Here is an 18,745-nt window from a genome sequence, read left to right as displayed (position 1 = left end):
TGCGGAGGCGCAGGGGCAGGCGTGGCAAGCCTCCCCGCACCTGCCCTGAAGGTGGAGCGGAGGTCGGTCTCCCGGGAGTGCCTCCCGCGTCCCTGCGCGCACACGGGAACCTGCGCGCCGCCCGCCCGGACGCACCGCCCCGTCGTCCCGCCCAGGCCGCCGAGTCCCGCCCCGCGCACGCGGGCCGCGGCCACGTGACCAGCCCCGGGGCAAACAAGCGGTCAGCTGACCCGGCCCGACTGCGCCGTCATCCCGGCTATAAGCGCGCCACCGGGTCGGCCCGCCGCCACCGCCGCCGCCGCCATGCAGAGCCCTTGCCTCCTGCTGCTCGCCCTCGGCCTGCTGGCCACCTCCGCCACCGCGATCATCAGGTGAGCCCCGGGGCCCGGCTGGTGGGGGTCGGGGCGCGCCGGCGTCCCCTGCTCCCCGCCAGTGCGCCCGTGCGGCTGTGCACCTGTGCCGCCCGCCGGCTCTGTAGCTGCGGAGGTCGCCGGGGCCCTGGCCCGAGGGCCTTTGCTTCCGGATGCCCTGGGGCCCACCCAGCCAGGGGGAGGCCCTGACCCGGGGCAGGCCAGGGAGGCAGGGAGGGAAGGTAGGAGGGGGCAGACAGACAGGTGTTAGAGTTGGGCTGTTTCCACCAGGGAGTCCCACAGAAGCCAAAGGAAGGAGGGATCCGGGAATGGCCCAGGCAGCCCACCCTGGGGCAGGGCTCGTGTCCCTCAGGCCCCAGCACCTGTCCCCTGTGAGGAGGGGTCTTAGGCCTGTTGCACTGCGCACACAGGTGGGCGAGCTCCCAGGTAGCTCTCTGGGCCGGTGAGGGGCAGGGGGCTGGGTCGGAGCCTGCCTGAGCCTCCAGGCTGTAGCCTCCTCCGAGGCAGCCAGGGTCAGGAAGCAGGCACTGCCCGGGCCTGCCAGCCTGCCTGAGCCCTGCCTACCCCACCCACGGGCCTCCCTTCTTCCAGGAGGACAGAGGCTGCAGCAGACAAAGGCGCTGGGACTTCCGGCATGGCCTTCTGGGAATGGCCTGGGCCCCACGGGACTCCCGGCGCCTGCCTCCTTGGTCCCTGGCCACACCCAGGACTGCCCGGCCTGCTCACTCTTAGGCAATAAAGCTGGCTCCTGGAGTGTGCCCTTGCTGTGCCAGGAATAGTCGGCTACGACCTTGGACTCGGCACAGTCCACGTGATTGAAAGCTGGAAGGGCTCTCCGTGGGCTGGGCCCAGGCGGCATAGCCCGCAGGACACCTGACAGCCTGAGCCTGATGCATCCTCCCATGCAGTGCTGGGGCCCGTGGAGGGTGCTCGTGGCAGTGTGGGTGCCCTGGGGAAACACGCGGAGGTTGTGGGGAGAAGGCCACAGTCAGGCTGAGGGGCCTGTGCTGACTAGAAAGTGGGGACCGCCTTGTTGGAGTGCCTGTGCAGGGAGGTGTGGCTAGCAGGCTGGGTACCGCAGGAGGCCGTGGAGGACTTGGAGGTGGCAGGCCATCCTGACAGGCCCTGACACGCCCCAGTCTCCATCCTGGAGGAGCCCAGGGCAGGTGCAGCTGGAGAGCAGGGACTTGGGGATGGGGTGGCAGAGTGGGCCTGAGCCCCTGGGTTGGGGAGGGTCACCCTTCACTGTCAGGGAGCATGCTGGGCCTTGTCTGCTGCCTGGCCCTGCAGGGTGTCTAGGGTGGCAGGTGGCAGCCACAACACAGGAGTTCCATCCTGATACGACCTGTCTATCCCGATAGGATTCCGCTATACAAGTTCACGTCCATCCGTCGGACCATGTCGGAGGCCTGGGGCCCTGTGGAGGATCTGGTGGCCCATGGGTCCATGCAGGAGTCGTTTGCTCAGGGCCCCATCTCTAAGTACTCCCACGAACCCTCCTCGGGGCGCAAGGAGCCGATCCCGGAGATACTGAAGAACTACATGGATGTGAGCGTCGGCCGGGGCCGGGAGGAGCACTTACTGGGGCTGGGGGAGGGGTGGCGACACTGGGTCTGCACACCCAGCCCCCACCCCGCCCGCGCTGAACAGTTGAACAGTTGTGGCTGAGCTCCTGCCCAGTCCTCACGGCTGCCGTCTAGTGCCCTGGAGGCTGCCCAGGCAGGCCTTCCAATCCTGCAGCCTGCGACCCCCAGGGGGACACTGCAGGCAGTCCCTGTACCCCTTGCCTCTCTTCCGTTATGCTTTCTGCTCCTTCAGGGAGCAGACAGGCTCAGAGTGGAACATTCTGGAAGCCACGTTAACAGCATGCTGGGCCTGGTTGGCCTGGCCAGGAGGGCTCTGGGCCACAGTCTCCCTGGGTGTGGGATGTGTGGCCTGCGTGCTGGGGGAGCGGGCTGAGCTCCCTGACCTGCTTGGCACAAGGCCTGGCCGGGACAGGAAGCTCGAGACTCAACCATGTGACAGGCTGGGGGGAGCTGGGGGCCCTGCTGGCGGGTTCATGGTCCCCCCCACAATGGAGCCTTGCTGAGTCACTGTCTCATGGTCATGAGTCAGCAAGGCTTCTCCCTGGGGTCAAGTGGCCCGATGCCCCGGCTGGCATGGGGTGGGGGTGGGGCATGATGCCCTAGGCTCCATCCAGGACCCCTCTTGGGGGCTCCAAATAGGGGTGACCTCCCCGGCTGCCCCCACTCACCACGGGCACTGAAGGGGATGTCAAGGCCAGATTTTGGGGCTATCATCCAAGCTGGGTCCGAACCCCTGACTTGGATGTGGCTGCAGGTGCCTCTGGCTGACCTTGGGCTTGTCTCTACACATGGTTGGCCCAGTCCCTCTGACTGTGTGACAGGCAGGAGGGGCAGCAGTGGGAGCCAGGCCCAAATGCTGTGCCTGTACTGCCAGGGAAGCCCCCTCCCGACCCAGCTCGGCCAGCGGGGCCGACCCAGGGCCCCTGGTCCCGGCTGAGCTCTGAGCTGACAGCCTGCGTCTCCCAGGCCCAGTACTACGGGGAGATCGGCATTGGCACGCCCCCCCAGTGCTTCACCGTTGTCTTCGACACCGGCTCTTCCAACTTGTGGGTCCCCTCCGTCCACTGCAAGCTGTTGGACATTGCCTGCTGTGAGTGTCACCTGGCTGCAGCCCACCTGCTCAGCCGCCGCCTGGCCCCTCAGCAGGGTGCGTGTCCGGGTGTCACTCCCTGCGGGGGGCCTGCTGACAGCCCCTGCCTCGCTCTGACCCCCTAGGGATGCACCATAAGTACAACAGCAAGAAGTCCAGCACCTACGTGAAGAATGGCACCTCGTTTGACATCCACTATGGCTCAGGCAGCCTCTCCGGGTACCTAAGCCAGGACACTGTGTCGGTCAGTCCTCCTTGGGCCACTCCCAGGGCAGGGGCTGTGGTGGAGGTCCTTCCTGCATGCATGTGCAAAGGCCGGATGGCTGTGGCCTCCAGGAGCCTGCCCAGCATGGGCACAGTCTGAGCCGAGGCTCTGGGGTAGGGGGAAGCGAGAGCCTGGCTCTGGGGTAGGGGAGAGGTGGCAGCAGGCCTGGAGGGTGGTCAGATTCCCTGGGGTGGGAGGGATGCGGGGGGCTGGCTGTGGTGAGCAAGAGGGGCAGGCCAACTGGAAGCAGAGCTGGGAGGGAAGTTGCGACACCCCCCACCCCCGGTGGTAATACAGGTGCGAGCAGGCTGGGCGGGGCTGTGACCAGCTGAGGTGAGTGGGAGGGTGGGAGGGCGCCTGATCGGGTCGGTCAGGGTTCCTGCGGCCTTGCCAGGGCGGGGAAGGTGTGAGGTGTGCCGTCCTCCCCCAGGGCAGGGCCAGTGCCTGTCTCATGTGTGGACCTCGAGCAGAGGGAAGCTCCGGCCTGAGCAGTGTCGTGTGGCTTGGGGCAGAGGGGTGTGCAGGAGTCAGCTGTGGGGTCTGGGGCCTGTGGCAGCTGCCATGGAGCTGGCAGGGAGCAGGGCTGGGACCGGCTTCCCAACCTGGCTATGCTGGTGGGACTGTGAGGTTCTGCCTTGTTGCTTTGCCCTAACAGGATGTTGGCCTCCCATCCCCCTCCCTCACCCCACATCCTGCCCGCTTGTGTCTGCAGCCTCAGCCTGGGGCTGGAGGAGGAGCTGAAGTGGCCCTGGCTGCCTCAGTCCCCCAGGCTCAGCATCTTGTCCCTGAGCCGCAGAGCCTGGCACAGGGAGAGTGCGGGCAGGTGGCCAGCCTCTGTCCTGGCTTCCGGCTCTAAGTTCTGTGGCACACCCACATCCCCATGGCCTGCTTTGTCCGTCTTGCCATCCCGTGCTGGCTGAGCCGGTGTCCCTCGAGCTGGGATGCATGGTCACAGCTGCCTGCAGCTGGGAGTCGGGTGTGGGGCTCAGGCGACGGGATGCCCACTGACCCCTGCCCTACCGGCCACAGGTGCCCTGCTCGGCATCCAGCGGCATCCGGGTGGAGAGGCAGATCTTTGGAGAGGCCACCAAGCAGCCGGGTGTCACGTTCATTGCGGCCAAGTTCGACGGCATCCTGGGCATGGCGTATCCCCGCATCTCAGTCAACAACGTGCTGCCCGTCTTCGACAACCTCATGCAGCAGAAGCTGGTGGAGAAGAACGTCTTCTCCTTCTACTTGAACAGGTGCGCCAGCTGCCGGGCTGCAGGGCCTTCTCTGCCTCGGACCTCGTGGCGTCCTGGGGATGGGACACTGGCTGCCCTTCGCTGAGAAGGCCCACACCTGGACAGGTGCACCAGCCGCAGGGCCGCAGGGCCTTCTCTGCCTCGGACCTCGTGGCGTCCTGGGGACGGGACACTGGCTGCCCTTCGCTGAGAAGGCCCACACCTGGACAGGTGCACCAGCCGCCGGGCCGCAGGTCCTTCTCTGCCTCGGACCTCGTGGCGTCCTGGGGACGGGACACTGGCTGCCCTTTGCTGAGAAGGCCCACACCTGGACAGGTGCGCCGGCCGCCGGGCCGCAGGTCCTTCTCTGCCTCGGACCTCGTGGCCTTTCCTGAGAAGCCCAGCATCTTGGCTGCTGCTACAACACAGGGGGTCCAAGCCTGCGGTGACCTGAAGTGAAGGGACCTTGGAGGGAGACCTGTGCCTCGGTTTCCTCTTGCCAGGCGAGGGTGCAGGTCTTGAGTCGCGGACAGAGCTGGGGGCCACCTGCTGGGCTCAGCCTCCGGCCCTGTGTCACTCCTGGCCTCTGCCTGCTGTCTGCTTGGGTTCCACTCAAGGCTCTGGGCCTGACTGCTCACCGGGGCCACTGCTGCTGGAATGCCAGCCCCAAACCCTGCTGGCAACGCTCACCCCCCTCCTGGATCTACCCCTGGAGGCTGTTGGGCAGGGAACCCCGATAGCTGAGTTTGTGCCCAGGAAGCCAGGGCTGCAGGAAATGGGCAGGTCCACGGGCAAGAGGACCCACTGGGGGAAGCTGTCTGGCTGTTCTTCCTGGTCGGTCCTCCCACGCCTGGGAAGGGCGGGCTGCTAACCCCTGGCTTCATCCTGCCCACAGGGACCCAACTGCCCAGCCTGGGGGTGAGCTTATGCTGGGCGGCGTGGACACCAAGTACTACCAGGGCCAACTGTCCTACCTGAACGTCACCCGCAAGGCCTACTGGCAGGTGCACATGGACCAGTGAGTGTGGGCACGGCCGGGCTCGGGGGCAGGAGGGCTGAGCCCATGCAGATGGGCCCCTGGCCTGGTGGGACGAACTCACCCATGCTCCCCACAGGCTGGTGGTAGGCAACGGGCTGACCCTGTGTGAAGGGGGCTGTGAGGCCATCGTGGACACTGGCACGTCCCTGCTGGTGGGTCCCGTGGACGAGGTGCGGGAGCTGCAGAAGGCCATCGGGGCAGTGCCACTCATCCAGGGCGAGGTGAGTCCCAGGGGCAGTTGCAGGGGCAGGGTGGAGAGGGGCCAGGGGGCGTGGCAGGGGCGGGGTGGAGAGGGGCCAGGGGGCGTGGCAGGGGCGGGGTGGAGAGGGTGAGGGGTGTGGCAGGGGTGGGTGGAGAGAGGCTATGGGCGTGGTGGAAGGTGGTAGGGATGGGGTGGAGAGGAGCCAGGGGCGTGGCAGGGTGGGATGAAGAGGGTGAGTAGTGTGGCAGGGACTGGGTGGAGAGGGGCCAGGGGCTGTGGTGGGACGTGGCAGGGATGGGGTGGAGAGAGGCCAGGGGGTGGCAGGGGTGGGTGGAGAAGGGCGTGGTGGGTGAAGAGGGGGTGGGGCTCCGGCCTGACTCTCCGCTCTCACCCTACTAGTACATCATCCCCTGTGAGAAGGTGTCCGGCCTGCCCGCGGTCACCGTGAAGCTGGGAGGCAGAGATTACACCCTGTCTGCTGAAGACTACACGCTCAAGGTGGGCCCCACGTGACCCCAACGCGACCCCAGACTGATCCCCCATGACCCTGGCGTGACCTCTCTGTGACCCCCATGGCCCTACAGGTGTCCCAGGGCGGCAAGACCATCTGCCTGAGCGGGTTCATGGGCATGGACATACCCCCGCCCGCCGGGCCCCTCTGGATCCTGGGCGACGTGTTTATCGGCCGCTACTACACCGTGTTCGACCGTGACAACAACAGGGTGGGCTTCGCGGAGGCCGCCAGGCACTAGACGGCCAGCGCCGCGGCCAGCAGATGTGCAACGGACTCCGGGCAGGGGGAAGGGGTGGCCAGACCTCAGGCCTCCCAGCCCCCTCCTCCACTCACCCACACACTCATGCTCACTCACACTCACACTCACACTCACCCGCCCACAGCCTGAGCTGGGCCCGTGGCTGCTGTCTCGGAAGGGCTGGGGCATGCGTGGGCCTCGCCTACCCACAGTGAGGGGTTTGTGCCTCATGCCGCCCGACAGGCCCTGAGAATCTGCCCTCCCTGCTAGCTGTCTGCCCAACCTGGAGCTGGCACCCCTGCCCGCTGTCTCCTCTCTCCCTGTGTCCTGAGGGACGCCAGCAGTTTGAGGCCCGCTGATAAGTAGGAAGGAGCTGGAGGGAGGGAAAGGTAGACTTTGGGACTGTCCTGGGGCCACGCATTGTCGGGGACAAGATGGCCCGAGGCCATGAGAATACAGTTTGGGCCTCTAAGCTGTGTCTGTGTGTTCTGCTGGGAGAGGGCCCAGGGAGGGAGCTGGGAGCCAGCACCAGGCTGTGCCCCCGGGTCAGGGAGTGCACCACCTGAAAGACCCTGCCCAACAGCCAGAGCCGGCTTCTGCCCAGAGCAGTGACCCTGGTTGCTGGCCCCTGCCTTCACTGCCCACCCATCTGGTCGGTTGGCTGGGAGGGGGCAGACTGCGCTGCTGGCTGCCTCATTGACCTGAGTGGCCTGGTGCTTGCCACAGCCTTGCCGGCCCAGAGCTGACCCGGTGGGGTCATTGGCCGGCAACAGCCGGGAGTGACTGAGTTTGGAAGGGGCAACAGGAGCTTGTGAGCACTGGCAGCCGAGCCAGAATCCCTTGGGTCAGGCCACAAAAGCCCGACCCCGCAGGACAGACTGTCCTGAACCTTCCAGGGGTCTGGGGTGCAGGGCAGGGCCCCCTGGGAGGACACAGGCACTCCTGCCCTGCGCTGCCTGAGGAGGCCCCAGTGGCTTAGGGCAGGGGTGTGAGGGCTGGCAGGGAAGCGGAGGCAGCCCCAGAGCGTGTGGGGCAGGAGAAGGCCGGCCTCCACTCTCCCCTAGCACGGTGACCTGGTGACCTCCAAGCAGGCTCGGGCACACCTACCAAACCATGGACAGACCAGGCCCCCTACCCGGGGCAGAGCCGGGAAATGGGGTGACACGGCTCCAAGTGAGGAGGGCAGCTTTCGTTGGATCTGGCCCTGCGTTTCCAGTCTGGGTTCCTCCATGCCAGGTCTTGAGTGCAAGGAGCACCGAGTCTCCCCCTCCCCATCATGGTCCAAGGAGCCTTGGCTTGGGGAGGTGGCCAGGGTGCCCAGGAGAGGGCTGGGGAGCCATCTGCTGAGGCTTGCTCCCGCCCACCCAAGATTATCCACATCTGAGATCCAGTTTGCGCTGAGGGTTCCTGACCTGTACAGGGCTGCGCTGTGCCAGGACCCGTGGCCTGGAGTGGGGACTGGGAAGGGGAGGGGCTTGAGGAGGCGGGGTCTGTCCTGGCAATGGGGTTCCCAGAAGGGACGGGGCTGCTGGGGAGAGGAGGTGGTTCTGGGGGCGCTGCCTGCTGAATTAGGGAGAGGTCCCCCAGAGGGCCCCGGGATGTGGGAGAGGAGGAGGGTGTGGGAGAGACGGGGGACGGCAGGGGACCTTACAGGACAAAGGGCAGAGTGGTGCCCAGAGCTTGGGCAGGACAGGACATGGAGCAGGGTCACTTGGAGAGCCGCTCGAGGAAGGGACAAGCTGCTGTCACAGGGTCGGGTCTCCTAGAGCAGGGGAGGAGGGGTGAGAATCCGAGAGTCCCAGAGGCAGGTGGGTGTGAGAGGGTACTGGGGTCAGGGGCTGGGGACAGGAAGCTATCGGGGTGAGTGGGTAGAGCTCTGAGGGACGGGTGTGTGATTGCGTGTGCTGGATCGGGACAGCAAGCCCCCTGAGGCAGAGGGGACCTTGCAGGGACACCTGTACCGGTGGCTGGCAGGCTGACTAGCCAGAGCAGGGGCTTGTTCTGGTCTGTGTGGGTAGAGACGCAGGGCCGCCAGGAGCTGGCAGCAGCAGGGTCCTCAGGAGAGGAGAAACTTTGGTTAGAGTTTGGGGCTGTCAGGGCCAGAGACTCAGTGGGACACAGAGTGAGGGACAGGAAGGGGCACAGAATGGGGCTGGGCAAGCTGGAGGACAAACTGGTGACCTCACAGGCTCCCTTAGTAAGGCCCGGGTCTTCCTGGACAGGTGCAAGGACTGGATGCCGGGGAGGGGGAGGGGATTCAGAGGAGAGACTTGGAGAAAAGGGCCGGGCCCTGGGGCGGGGGAGGGGGTGCTCAAGGCAGCAGGGAGCCAGAGGGTGGGCTCCAGGGTAGAGGATTAGACCAGCGATGGGGCTCTCTGGGGACTTAGAGCGAGGGCTGGCGGCGACCACTCTGCGACTTCTCAGCGTGGTGCTTCCGGCCGGCCGGGCCCCCACCCTGCGGCGGGGGAGGCGGAGGAGCCTGCGCCGAGGCCGCCGTGAGTCAGGCGCAGGCTGCGGCCGCTGGCCTGGCGCTGCGGAGGGACGCGGGAGCGGGGGAGGTAGCTGCGCCGCCGAGCCCCGCGCGTTCCCTACCCGCAAGGTTCGGCCGAGGGACGCGGATCGGCGGCGGACAGAGCGCGAAGCGGCGCGCGGGACGGTGCAAGGACGCGCGCCGAGCGCTGGGGTCCGCCGCCCAGGAGTCATCAGCAGGTGAGGACCCACTGTCCCGCGGCTGCCTCAGAGCCAGGCCGGACGCAGAGCCACTGAGCTCCGGCCCCAGCCCCCGCGCCCCGCTTGGGCTCCAGGTTCCAGAGTGGCGCAGAGCGCGAGCACCTCGGTACCTGGCTGGAGAAGCGCTCCTCCCGCTGAGTGTGGCCCCGGGGGGTGGGGTGGGTGGCTCAGCGCGACTGAGCGCTTCTGGGGTCCCACAACGATTTCGGTGGGGGATGGCGGGGTGCGATGCTCGCCAGGCTGTGGTCCCCACCCCCTCCAGCGATGGCGTCCCAGCTTTAGTGGCCATGGGGACTGTCAGGGTCTGTGCCCCGGTGTCGGCGGCCCGCGCGCCAGGTGCCTCTTGTAGCTTAGCTAGGGGGCCAGTTCCTGTCTAAGGCGGCCTCCCTAGGGGGTCTGCCTCCCGGGCCTTTGGAGATGGGGGTGAGGAGAGTCTGGGTTTGTGGCAACAGTGTGGGACCAGTGTTGCCGGGGCACTGCGGGTCAGGGAGGCTGCTGTTGTGTCTGCCAGTGAGGGAGTGTTTGTGCGCAGATGGCGAAGTGATGAAAAGTCTCCGTGTGTTTGCCAAGGCTGCCGTGGAGGGCCCTGCAACTGGCAGTGGCCGCTGGTGGCTGGGGTGGTGGGGGAGGCAGGTGGCAGGCTGGCAGCTGGCGCTCCCTTGGCAGGGATGGCCCGCCAGTCTGGGGGCTGTCCATGGGGCAGCCCAGGAGACGCTGTTGGGGAGGGGGTGCCAAGGTCCTGCCTGTCCTCACTGTCACCCTCCCTGCAGGCCCAGGGCCCCAGCCAGTGCCCAGCCCCGCTGGGAGCCCCGGCCAGCACCACGGACGGCACCCAGGAAGCCCGAGTGCCCCTGGACGGGGCCTTCTGGCTCCCGCGGCCCCCGGCTGGTTCCCCCAAGGGCTGCTTTGCCTGCATGTCCAAGCCCCCCGCGCTGCAGGCTCCTGCAGCCTCTGGCCCCGAGCCCTCAGCCTCGCCCCCCATGGCACCCACCCTGTTCCCCATGGAGTCCAAGAGCAGCAAGACGGACAGTGTGCGGGCGGCCGGCGCGCCCCCCACCTGCAAGCACTCAGCGGAGAAGAAGACCATGACCAATCCCACGACGGTTATCGAGGTCTACCCGGACACCAGCGAGGTCAATGACTACTACCTGTGGTCCATCTTCAACTTCGTCTACCTCAACTTCTGCTGCCTCGGCTTCATCGCCCTGGCCTACTCCCTCAAAGTGAGCCTCGGGGCCGGGCCAGGGTGGGTGCTGGGGCAGCCCGCACCTGCTCCGCTGGTGGGGAGGTACTCCTGGCTGTTTCTGGCCGTGGAGGTATGGGGCAGTGATCTGAGGTGGGACCTGCCCAGCAGCTACCCCCAGGCATCTGGGGCCAGAGCTGAGGTGGGCACGAGGAGCTGCTGTGGAGGGAGGGGTGAGCTGAGATACCTCTGCAAACTTCCTCCAGGCCCTGGCTGGTGAAGCCTGGGGCAGCGGCCTGGCCATGTCCAGTCCGGCACTCAATGGGAGGCCATTCCCCGACGAGCAGGGCTGCACCGGGGATAGCAGGACATCCGTCCTGAGAGGAGATGGTTAGGGGCAGAGCTGAGCACAGGTGACCCTGACCCCAGCCCTCCCACTGAGGCAGTGGGCACGGACAGCGTGGGGGAAGGGGAGAAGGGGAACTCTGGTCCTCCCCTCAGCACTGCGCCAGCCTCCGTCGCCACTCCGGAAGCAAGGACTTGGCTCATGTTTAGTCAGGTCATCAGTTCCCCTGAGCCCGGACTGGGTCAGCCAAGGCCAAATGCATTCCTGCATGGCAGCTGCTCAGCCAGGCGGGGGCTTCAAGGAGGGAAGGGGGCCGCTGAGGCCACCCCTGGAGGAAGGTTGGGGGCTTGCGATGCCTCTGACCTATCTCTGCGCGTCCACCGTGCCCCGCATCACATGCCCGGACAGCTGGCACTCCTGCCATCCTCTTGAACCATAATCAGCAGCAGACTCTGCTGTGAGAATCCAGTGTGTGCCGTGTGTGCCTGTGTGTGCCCGTGTGTGCCCGTGTGTGCCGTGTGTACCTGTGTGTGCCCGTGTGTGCCTGTGTGTGCCGTGTGTGCCCGTGTGTCCCCGTGTGTGCCTGTGTGTGCCGTGTGTGCCCGTGTGTGCCGTGTGTACCTGTGTGTGCCTGTGTGTGCCGTGTGTACCTGTGTGTGCCGTGTGTGCCCATGTGTGCCGTGTGTGCCTGTGTGTGCTGTGTGTGTCCGTGTGCCTGTGTGTGCCCGCATGTGCCTGTGTGTGCCTGTGTGTCCCTGTGTGTGCCGTGTGTGCCTGTGTGTGCCCGTGTGTGCTGTGTGTACCTGTGTGTGCCTGTGTGTGCCATGTGTGCCCGTGTGTGCCTGTGTGTGCCTGTGTGTGCCTGTGTGTGCCCGTGTGTGCCTGTGTGTGCCTGTGTGTGCCCGTGTGTGCCTGTGTGTGCTATGTGTGCCCGTGTGTGCCGTGTGTACCTGTGTGTGCCTATGTGTGCCATGTGTGCCCGTGTGTGCCGTGTGTGCCTGTGTGTGCTGTGTGTGCCGTGTGTGCCTATGTGTGCCGTGTGTGCCCGTGTGTGCCGTGTGTGCCTGTGTGTGCTGTGTGTGCCCGTGTGCCTGTGTGTGCCCGCATGTGCCTGTGTGTGCCATGTGTGTCCCTGTGTGTACCATGTGTGCCTGTGTGTGCCATGTGTGCCCGTGTGTGCTTGTGTGTGCCCGTGTGTGCTGTGTGTGCCCGTGTGCCCGTGTGTGCCATGTGTGCTTGTGTGTGCCTGTGTGTGCCGTGTGTGCCCGTGTGCCCGTGTGTGCCATGTGTGCTTGTGTGTGCCTGTGTGTGCCGTGTGTGCCCGTGTGTGCCATGTGTGCCGTGTGTGCCATGTGTGCCCGTGAGTGCACCAAGTATATTCACAGCTGTGTGTGTTGTATTGCATGTGTCACAACTCATGTATGGTCATGAGTGCGTGCATGTGTGTGTACATGTGTGAAGTGTGTGAGCATGCGGCATGAAGGCTGTTGTGTATTTCTTGAATGTGTACACATGTGTGTTCATGTGTGTGCCATGGCAGCGACACAGACAGGGTCCTCAGCGCTGTGGGCGGCAGGGGCCAGCCGAGGCTGTGGCTGGCAGAGCCAGGCCGTGCAGTGGCCTGCAGGCGTGGGCCTGGCCGCCTGGGCTCCTGTCCGGAAGCCGTCCCTCCTCCCGCAGGCTCAGGCTGTGCTGGCTGGCTGGCCCATCTGCTGTGGGTTGTAGGTAGGTCAGGCCAGAAAGGTGCTAGGTCTGGGCTGGGACAGAGAGCTGGCGGGGGCGGGGGTCCTATCTGTCTTTGTCTTGCTGCCCGGGGGTGGCGGAAGCCCAGGAGAGACTCGAGGTGGTTCTGTCTGAGGGGTGTGTGCCATGCAGAGGGGCACGCAGAGCTGTCAGCCCAGGCTCTGCACCTAGGAGCCCATCGCTTAACGCCTGCCACTGGGGAACGGGTGGACCTGGGTCGGGGTCCTGGCTGATGGCCATGCCATCTTGCTGAGCCCCGCCCCTTGCATGTTCACCAGCAGAGCCCGTACACGCGAGGGTGGCTGTGGGGGTGGAAGGGGGTGGAAGGCCAGGGCTGTGCCCTCGCGGGCCCTGGGCAGGGAGCTGGCTGTGGGACGCTGAGCTGCAGGCTCTTTTTTCTCAGCCCCGTCTCTGGGGAAGGAACACAAAAAGCCAATTCTCCATTCACGCCGGCGCCTGGACGCCAGCCAGGCCCCTTGGCCTGGCATTCAGTGGCCCTCAACACCTCCAAGCCTCCTGAACATCCCCCTGCACTGGCAGATTGGTGGGCAGGGGGCTGGGAGGGCCATGCACACATGGGTCAGTCCTTGCTTCTCCTTGGCCTGTGGGTGCTGGTGTGAAATTGGGGCTCCAGGCATGTCTCCCCGTGCACGTACAACACACACACACAGCCCAGGCCTCCGCCTTGGGGTCTGCAGCTCCTGCTTCATCAGCTTCTCTCCGATACGTGGAGGGCCTGCCTGGGACGACTCTGAGGGCAGTGGGCCGCAGGGGCTGCTGTGCCTTGGGTCTCAGATGGGGGTGTGAGATAGTGATTTAGCAAGCAGAGAGACGTAGGCTGGGCCCCAAGGGGCCGCTGTAACCAGCCCTCCCTGAAAACCTAGCTGTGCAGCCAGGCCTGCCTCGTGGGCTGCGCCTCTGGCTCAAGCCTGCACCCGATTGCTGCTGACAATCGCCCATGGATGTAAGCGCTGCAGTGTTGGGTGTGATGGGTGCATGAAGGCCGTGTGCCCAGAGGGAGGGCCTCCCTGCAGCCAGGGTCACGGGGAGCAGAAGGCCTCCCACGCAGCCCCACGGGTACCTCGAGGCCTCTGTCCTCTTGGGTGGCCCAGCAGTCATGGTCAGGAAGGCTGTGGACACTGGCAAGGGGGCAGAGGCAGTGAGGGAGGGTCCCAGCAGGGAGGGTCTAGGGGAGACTTGCGGCCTGAACCAGGGTGGGCCTGAGCAAGACCTTGGGCTGAAAGGGCCCAGTGGTGAGGGCATGAGAGCCAAGGAGTGGGCAGAAAGAACACTGCTTCCTTGCTGACTGCTAGCCTTTCCCACCCACCCACCCATCTTCTCACCCACCCACCCATCCACACACTCATCCATCCACCATCCATTCACCCACCCACCCATCCATTCACCCACCCTCTAACCCATCCATCCACCCTCCAACCCACCCATCCACTCATCCACCTGTTCACACCACTCATCCACCTGTTCACACCACTCATCCACCTGTTCACACCACTCATCCACCCTTCACCCGCTTGCTTACTCGCCCATCCACTCACCCTTAAATCCCAGCCCATCCTCCTTCATGTCCGTCAACCCATCCAAAAAACCACCCAGCCCTCCGTCCGTCTGTTCACACATAATCGTCTGGTCTGCTTTCTCTGCCTGCTGCTCGCCCATCTCTCCACCACGCTCACGTCCCGATCCCCTCCGCTGTCCGTCTCTCCTGAGGGTCCCGGTGACTTCCTGCTGGGGCTCCCAGCCCTCAAGCCCGTTTGCTCAGTTGTGGCCGCCCTGACCCAGCGCCTCTGACCCTGGGGTTGCTCCCCGTCCCTTCCCTCCTGTGTTCAGTGCGTTGAGCGTGTCTGCATGTCCATCTGGCCTCACTGCCACAGCTTGGAGCCCCGACCACCAGGGTGGCCGCTCTGCTGCCCTGTCTCCTCCCTTCTCACCCGTCCGTCCGTCTGACTCTCCATGCACCCATTTCCCTGGATTCGTGTTTGTTTTCCTTCCCCTCGGTGACATGTTAATTTACCGTCTGTCCGTCTGTGGGTTTCATTCCGCTACTTGTCTCGGGGTTCACCCGCTCACCTCTTCTTTCGTCACAAATCCATCTGCAGATCCAACCTCCTCCTGAATGCCTGTGCTTTGTCCCTGCCCAAAGGGCTGTGCCAGTCGTGGCTGGGCCAGGCTGCAGCTGGGAGCTTCCTCTGGGTCTCCAGGTGGGTACAGGGGCCCAAGCTGAGCGGCTGCGACTCCAGCCGGCCCCCATGGGGATGCTGGCACCATAGGCGGCCCCTTTACACTAAGCCACAGAACCGCAGCCACTCGCTTTGACTCCTTACATTGTCCCTGTTTTCCATCAAAATACCAAATTTCTCACCCGTATCCACCCGGTCCCCTCAGGGATGCGCACCTTCCCCGCACCACCTCCTCATGTGCCTGCCCGTCCTCCAGGGCCTTCCACACTGAGAGCTTGTGCAACCAGCTGACCTCTGCTTCCTCGGTGGCCCACAGAATCGCAGCCCAACAGTTTGTGGTGGCCGTGGCCAGGCGTGTGCCCGTGGTATTTAGTGGCTTAGGGACTTTCAGCAGCAGCCACCTGGGTGTGTGCTCCGTTCCCTGCCTGTACATGTGGGGTAGCTGGCTCAGAGAAGCCTTCCTCCTCCTCCTCTCCCTCTTCCTGCACTCCCTCCCTTCTGTTACTGGTTTACAGCGGTCTGCCCTGTCCTCCCCTCTCAGCCCCTGCCCTGTGCTGCTGGCTCAGCCCCTGGCCTGTGTGCTGACGTCCGTCCACCAACGCCGTGTCTGGGGGCTTCCCACGGCCATCATTTGGCCTACCTTGCCCTGTTGTCTTCGCCTTCCTCCCTCAGCCGTCTGCCGTCCTGTCTGCTGCTTGGCTGTGACGGTTAGGCCTGCCTGTGTCACTTCCTGCCCTCCTCAGCCTCTCCTCCAGTCAGAGCTGCGTCTAGCTCACTCCCCGCTTTCTCCTTCAGCCCGATCACCTAGCTGTGTCCTTCACCTGTCCACAGATTTAAACTTCCCACTGTCCACCCTGTCGCACATGCCAGCACCCGGTGAGTGCCACGTCCACGCAGGCCTCAGCCACAGGGAGCCACGTGCTGCCAAGGCTCGCTCGCACATGCCGGGCCTCCGCCCTGCAGACACCTTAGCTGTGCTGTCCACCCACGTGGACGGGAACCCACTGGCTCCCACCGCGTGGCTGCTGCTGCCCCGGCCCTGACCACACGGTTCCTGGCCAGGTCAGCAGAGAGCAGTCGCTGAGCAGGTAGCCATGGCTGAATGCAAGAGACCCAGTGTGTCCAGCTCCACCCACCATGTGCTGGCCCACACAGCCACGACTCTGGCTCGTGTGTCCAGCCACAGTTCATCTTCGTGTCCTCTGCTCCTCCGCTCGGCGGGCGGCTGCCCCTCCCTGCCCTCCACCCACTTGCACTTCTCTGGTCTCCGTTCTGCTGACCGCTCGCCCTTGGTGCGTGGCCCAGTGCCTCCCTCCTCATGGCATGGACATGCTGTACCCGTTCCTCCCAACCCTCCCTCCTCTCCGCTCCTCATCTCCTGCTCTGACTGCCCTGGCGTTCACCCTGAACAGGAGTGGCCTCTGGGAGCTGGGCCGGGCCCTGCCCACCGACCTACAAGACGCTGGACTCCAGCCCCTCCCTGCGTCGTCATGTCCCTTCCTGAAGGCCATGGGGCCCATCCACCACCTGTCTTCCCAGGGCCTCTCAGGGGAGGCCCAGACATCAGAACACAGCCTGTCACACTCTGAATCATGGCAGACAGCATCCCTCCACCCAGACACCCACCCGGGCAGTGTCCTCCCCAGGGATCGCTGTCGCCTGTTCCACAGCCGCTAGGCCACGTGATGACCCTGGCGGGGCTGCTGTGTGGCTGTAACATCTGTGGGTCCAGATATGGCATGTGGGACTTTACGGAAGATTTATTGAGTTATTTGAAAGACACAATTATAGAGAGGAGAGACAGAGAAAGATCTGCCATCGGCTGCTTCACTCCCCAAATGGCTGCAACGGCCGGAGCATAGCTGATCTGATACCAGAGGCTTCTTCTGGGTTTCCCATGCAGGTGCAGCGTGCGAGCACTTGGGCCACCTTCTGCCGCTCTCCCAGGCCATCAGCAGGGAGCTAGGTCCCAGGCCGGTGCCCAAAGGGCACATAGCCCACACGTGGCAGCTGTGCGGGCTGTGCCATAGCACTGGGCTCTGTGTGGGCCTTGGCTGCTATGGTTCGCAGCTGTCACAGTTGAGTACTGACTTCTGTAACATTCCACAAAGTCAACCTTTGTGTTCCAGAGGCAGACCGTGCTCAAAGGAGGGTCTTGGTTGCCAGGGAGGCACAGGCCAGGACCAGGCCCCGGGGGTCCCGTGCCCTCTGTCTCCTGTGCTGACTGCCCATCTCCCCGACTGCCCGCCCTCCTGGCCACAGGTCCGGGACAAGAAGCTCCTCAATGACCTGAACGGTGCGGTGGAGGACGCCAAGACGGCCCGACTGTTCAACATCACCAGCTCGGCCCTGGCTGCTTCCTGCATCCTGCTGGTCTTCATTTTCCTGCGGTATCCACTCTCCGACTACTGAGCGCCCAGCATGTGGGCGGCCCGAGCACACCCGCTCGTGTCCATGCCGGGTCATGCCAGGGGTTGTGCTTCCGCCCTTGGGGTCTGGGAGGCCTGGAGGGAGCCGGCCCACCACTCCGTCTCCTGCCTCTGCCCTTGTGTGTGTGCGTGTGCAGGCCTTGGGCTGCCCCTGTACTGTGCACCCTGGCTTCTGGCGGCTGCCCTCTTATACCCTCCCCAGGTTCCAGCAGCCCCCCCAATAACCAGCAAGAAGGGCTTTTGTGGGAGTTTGTTCCTGGGCCAAGGGCAGGGGCTGCCAGTCCAGGGACCCCTGTGTCTCCCCTGACCCCTGCCACCTCCAAGCTGTGACCCTGCTCTGTATCTGTGAACTCAATAAACCCCCTCCCTGCTGCAGCCCAGCCTCTGTCCACTCCCCCCGCAGGAGGGTGGGGGGTGACCCTTCAGGAGCCTCCTTCGCTGGGCACCCTGGAGGCACCTGCCACCTGCCTGTCTCTGTGAGGTAGATGGACGGAGGTCCTGATTAGGACTCCCTACGTGTGGCATTTTGGGCCAGCCTCTGAAGATGAAAAGGCCCAAATGGGAAGCCGAGCCAGCTCCAGTCTGAAGATCCTGGCTGGGAGTGCGGCTGCTAAGGGCCCAGCTGCCTGGGACACCCCAGAGAGCTGTGTGGGACAGTTGGGTGGGCACGGGCCTATGTCCCACCACATGACAGACAGGTCACCTGCAGCCTGGGGGAGGCTCAGGAGACCAGGTGCCTCTGCCAGCTGGAAGGGAGCTGAGCTTGGTGCAGGAGTTCAGACAAGACGCGGGACATAGTAGGGTAAGGACAGGGTCACAAGGCACAAATGGGATTGGGAAGGGTCATAGATCATAGAAGACAAATGGGGGTCAGGAGGGGGTCACATATCACGGAGAATGACCAAGTAGGCTTGGGAAGGGTCAAGGGCATAGGGAGTGCAATGGGGTCAGGACACGGTCACCTGATCAAGGGGAACGTAGTGGGATGGGGTCAGGATCACAGATCCTGGGGGATGACGGAGTGGGGAGGGGACAGGATCACAGATCCTGGGGGATGACGGAGTGGGGAGGGGACAGGATCACAGATTCCGGGGTAGGACCACAGGTCACAGGAGATGCAGTGAGAATGAGGAGACGGTCATGAAATCCAGTGGGGTCATATGTCACAGGCGGTGCCATGGGGTTGGGAACGGGGTCCCAGGGGACACAGTGGCAGGGTCTTCATCCACCCGGAGCCAGGAGTGCAGGCAGGCAGGGAGGGCGGGCAGGGCCTGCCGCCAGAGGGTGTGCTCAGAGGCACGAGTGGAGGGGAACACAGGGGCCTGGGGTCAGGAGAGGGGCCGTGAGGGCTGACTGCTTCCCACAGGCGGTGGCAGGGGAGGGTGGGTTAGCTGCTAGAGCTGTGGTAGTGTCACCTCCTGGAGCTGGTGTCTCAGAGGTGGGTTCCTGCCACACACACACAGAATGAGAGGGTGTACATCCACCAGGCTCCCTCCCCACTGTCCACCACAGCAGGCTGGACCAGGCTGCAGCCAGGAGCTGCGGATTCCTTGCAGGCCTCCCATGAAAGAGCCAGCACCCACAGGCC

At 64.8% G+C, this 18,745-nt stretch overlaps 2 protein-coding genes across 2 annotated transcripts; both read left to right on the top strand.

Annotated features, from left to right (window-relative positions):
- Nucleotides 1–218: 218 nt before the first annotated feature.
- On the top strand, nucleotides 219–7,000 carry LOC101527187 (cathepsin D). The gene is made up of 9 exons (XM_004599268.2): nucleotides 219–371; nucleotides 1,733–1,919; nucleotides 2,924–3,047; nucleotides 3,173–3,291; nucleotides 4,342–4,556; nucleotides 5,431–5,553; nucleotides 5,651–5,795; nucleotides 6,176–6,274; nucleotides 6,361–7,000. Exons 1-9 carry the CDS (start codon nucleotides 304–306, stop codon nucleotides 6,526–6,528), a joined length of 1,248 nt encoding a protein of 415 aa, XP_004599325.1. The 5' UTR covers nucleotides 219–303; the 3' UTR covers nucleotides 6,529–7,000.
- Nucleotides 7,001–10,025: 3,025 nt separating this feature from the next.
- On the top strand, nucleotides 10,026–17,358 carry LOC131479191 (interferon-induced transmembrane protein 10). The gene is made up of 2 exons (XM_058659727.1): nucleotides 10,026–10,481; nucleotides 16,991–17,358. Exons 1-2 carry the CDS (start codon nucleotides 10,173–10,175, stop codon nucleotides 17,138–17,140), a joined length of 459 nt encoding a protein of 152 aa, XP_058515710.1. The 5' UTR covers nucleotides 10,026–10,172; the 3' UTR covers nucleotides 17,141–17,358.
- The last annotated feature ends 1,387 nt before the right edge of the window (nucleotides 17,359–18,745 follow it).

The sequence above is a fragment of the Ochotona princeps genome, unplaced genomic scaffold, assembly GCF_030435755.1.
Source record: "Ochotona princeps isolate mOchPri1 unplaced genomic scaffold, mOchPri1.hap1 HAP1_SCAFFOLD_281, whole genome shotgun sequence".
NCBI classification, from domain to species: domain Eukaryota; kingdom Metazoa; phylum Chordata; class Mammalia; order Lagomorpha; family Ochotonidae; genus Ochotona; species Ochotona princeps.
This window is presented reverse-complemented; position numbering and strand designations above follow the sequence as displayed.

Coding starts and splice junctions, on each gene's coding strand:
- LOC101527187 (XM_004599268.2), top strand. CDS start 304: ATGCAGAGCCCTTGCCTCCTGCTGCTCGCCCTCGGCCTGCTGGCCACC. Junction 4,557..5,430: donor TTCTCCTTCTACTTGAACAG/GTGCGCCAGCTG, acceptor TCCTGCCCACAG/GGACCCAACTGCCCAGCCTG. Junction 6,275..6,360: donor CTGAAGACTACACGCTCAAG/GTGGGCCCCACG, acceptor ATGGCCCTACAG/GTGTCCCAGGGCGGCAAGAC.
- LOC131479191 (XM_058659727.1), top strand. CDS start 10,173: ATGTCCAAGCCCCCCGCGCTGCAGGCTCCTGCAGCCTCTGGCCCCGAG. Junction 10,482..16,990: donor CCCTGGCCTACTCCCTCAAA/GTGAGCCTCGGG, acceptor TCCTGGCCACAG/GTCCGGGACAAGAAGCTCCT.